At 39.3% G+C, this 2,874-nt stretch overlaps 1 protein-coding gene across 1 annotated transcript; it reads right to left on the bottom strand.

Annotated features, from left to right (window-relative positions):
• On the bottom strand, positions 1-2,874 carry c15h2orf76 (chromosome 15 C2orf76 homolog). The gene is made up of 5 exons (XM_041807710.1): positions 2,487-2,874; positions 2,148-2,198; positions 1,466-1,503; positions 761-842; positions 1-350 (listed from the first exon to the last, which is right to left on the bottom strand). Exons 1-5 carry the CDS (start codon positions 2,620-2,622, stop codon positions 274-276), a joined length of 384 nt encoding a protein of 127 aa, XP_041663644.1. The 5' UTR covers positions 2,623-2,874; the 3' UTR covers positions 1-273.

Here is a 2,874-nt window from a genome sequence, read left to right as displayed (position 1 = left end):
TCAGCAGTGAGAACATTTTATTAAACAGATTTTAAAACAATAATGAAATAAAAGTCTTTGGTCAAAGCACCACAAGAAAGAACCATGAGAAATAGAAACTAAAAGGCACACCGGAGTGGTGGAGAAGAAACCCACTCTAAAAACAACCTTTCAAATTAAAAGTCCTCGGAAGAAACATGACAGTGCTATTCTTATTTTTCTGACATCCCAGCATGATTGATGTCTGACCTCTGTCCTTTTAGAATAACCTCTGCAGTAAATGAGGCCCCAAGGTCACCACACAGTCTTTGGATTGGCCTTAAAGCGACCGTAATCTTCTTTTCTGAAGAACGCCACCTCCGTTTCATTGGCTGAAACAAAAATAAATAAATTCAAGTCAACATTATTCACTTTTATGGTGATTTTCTACAGGTGGTATGGATCTAAATTGCAAGGCTTAACTTGGTTTTGGTGCCATATTTTCTGGTTCTTATTACAGTAAAAACTTTGGTAGACTTTAGTATAGTTTACTTTCAGTTTTAATTCAGAGAACTGTCTGCGATTTAAAAATTGCAGCCGGCCATATTGCAATTAATTCTAATTTGCAATTAACTGCCCAGTCCTTTAATTGAAGACATCAGTTTTTTCCCACAATCTCAATATTATTTGATCTTTTTAAATTCTGTGTACTATGTGGTTATGATAAATGTATTTTAATAAGGTAATATTCCCACAAAACTCATACATTATTCCTTAAACATGAGTCCCACCGGTGCCTTACCTACACCTGCCTCTCTGAGAGTCTGTCCATCCCTCAGGATGAGCTCTTCATCGTCATCTAGACTCATCACCAACTCATTCGTCTGGTACAGAAAAACACAACCACAGGAATATGCTTAGACTTCAGTCAGAGTGATCTGCTTCTTTTTTTTTTTTTTTTTTTTTTAAGCTACTAAATACATTTAGAGAACATCATCATTTCTTAAGAAAGAACAATCAAAAACCATAAATATTTCACATATTTAAGACTTCAGAATGTAAAACACTTCACAGCTGTTATAGAATGATATTTACAGCTGATATAGACTGATATTTACAGCTGATGTAGACTGTCATTTACAAAGGATACAGGCTGGTATTTACAGCTTTATAGACTGATAAAGCTATGTTTTTTTGTAATAAAAGAAAGGGGTTATGAAGAAGGCCTGGGGTGATTATCTGCTTCACCTTTGATCTGCAAAACTGAACTCAGAATATTGACACAACTCAAATGTATTCTATGTTTCTGTTGGAACCACAGAAATGTTTAAAAGCTCATCTTTACAGAAGCCCTACAGGAGGACATTCAGGCATTGATTTGAACATTTCCTGTTATTAAATGGAAATGTTGGTTATATTCTAGAGATCTGGAGTGGTTAGCACATTATCATGGGACAAACAGCTTTGATAATGAAAAAGTCAAGATGAACAGAAAAAACAAAACTACCTTCGCTCCGTGAGCTTGGTGGACGATCTTCATAGTGTCTAAAACCGGAAGAGAAAAAAATCAGAGGAGTGTCAACACAGTCAACACTGTCCATTAAATGGTGGCTAATGCTAGACAGTTCAGCTGTGTCACACAGTTCCCTCCTCTGTGAATGTCTGTTGTTTAGGAGAAATAAAATACAGAATGGAACAGTGATATGAAGTGCCCTGTTAGATTATGATGAGTAGCTGAGAAATAATGAATACACTGGGAAATATTTTCACTCCAATTGCCCGATTGGCAGCAGTGACCCGTCATCAGAGGGCCCCTACTGGCCGGCCTAGTGCCAGTGGATTGTTTTTCCGGCCTGTGGGTTTGCCTGCATGACCAGGAGGGTCGGCGCACGCAGAGGGGTTTGGTTGATAACCACCCCTCCCCCATATTCTGTCATCCCAAGCCAACCGCTTGGTGGTGAGACTGAGATGCCCTGTCTGCCTAAGGTGTCCCACGACATAGGAGAAAGTTGGGTCATCACAGCTAATAGAGTAGAGTAGATTTATAGAGTTTTACTGGAGTAGATTCGCATAACAGTAGTTTTACTTCTACTTTTGTGAGTTTAACCACAGTAACTGTAGTTTTTCTAGAGCACAGAAGTCTCTGAGAAACACCCTCTGGCATAAATATACAGCCCAGTCAGACCTACCATAGTCATATTTTCTAAAGGGAGCAGGGAGATCAGATCTCATCGTGATATCTGAAAGAAAATAGGGAACAATGATTAACACTAATTTAATAAGTGAGTACTAATACTGAATAAATATTAATGATAATTAATACTGAAAATATGAGCAGTTATTAATACCTAATAAACATGAAAAATTAGTAATACTGAATAAACATGAGTGATTATTAATACTGAATAAATATTAGTGTTTATTAAAACTGGATAAATATGAGGGATTATTAATACTGAATGCATATTATTGATTTTCAGATTGATTAAAACATGATTGATTATTAGGTTGATTACTGGTACACCCACCGTCTTTGACCGTCTTTATGAACTCGTCCACGGTCTGGTCCAGACTCACTCCTCGATAAACCACCGGTCTGAAGTTCCGGTGTTCGAAGGAGCGGACTAGCCGGACAGTAACTACCGGGGCCCCGGAAGAGGACATACCGAGCACCGGGGGAGCTGAGCCCGTCACTGGGAGCTCCGAGCGCCGCTGCTGGAGCACCGGAGATCCACCTAGTGATGATAGAGTCCCGATAAAGACCAGAGTAGAGGTTTTAGTCCTAAACAGAGACCGTCAGGTAGTGTGGACCGCCAGCATGAACCGGAATAACAGGAACAGTCGAAAAGTCGATTCACAGATCCAGGTACGATCAGTCGACTTCAGATCACCTCCGCCTCGTTCTCTAGTAGCGGA

This window comes from Cheilinus undulatus, linkage group 15 (assembly GCF_018320785.1).
Source record: "Cheilinus undulatus linkage group 15, ASM1832078v1, whole genome shotgun sequence".
Taxonomy (NCBI): Eukaryota; Metazoa; Chordata; class Actinopteri; order Labriformes; family Labridae; genus Cheilinus; species Cheilinus undulatus.
This window is presented reverse-complemented; position numbering and strand designations above follow the sequence as displayed.

Excerpts from the sequence above, each read along its gene's own strand:
- c15h2orf76 (XM_041807710.1), bottom strand. The coding sequence starts at position 2,622 with ATGTCCTCTTCCGGGGCCCCGGTAGTTACTGTCCGGCTAGTCCGCTCC. Across the intron at positions 2,199-2,486 it reads CATAAAGACGGTCAAAGACG|ATATCACGATGAGATCTGAT; the intron begins GTGGGTGTACCA and ends ATTTTCTTTCAG. Across the intron at positions 351-760 it reads TCTCAGAGAGGCAGGTGTAG|CCAATGAAACGGAGGTGGCG; the intron begins GTAAGGCACCGG and ends TTTTTGTTTCAG.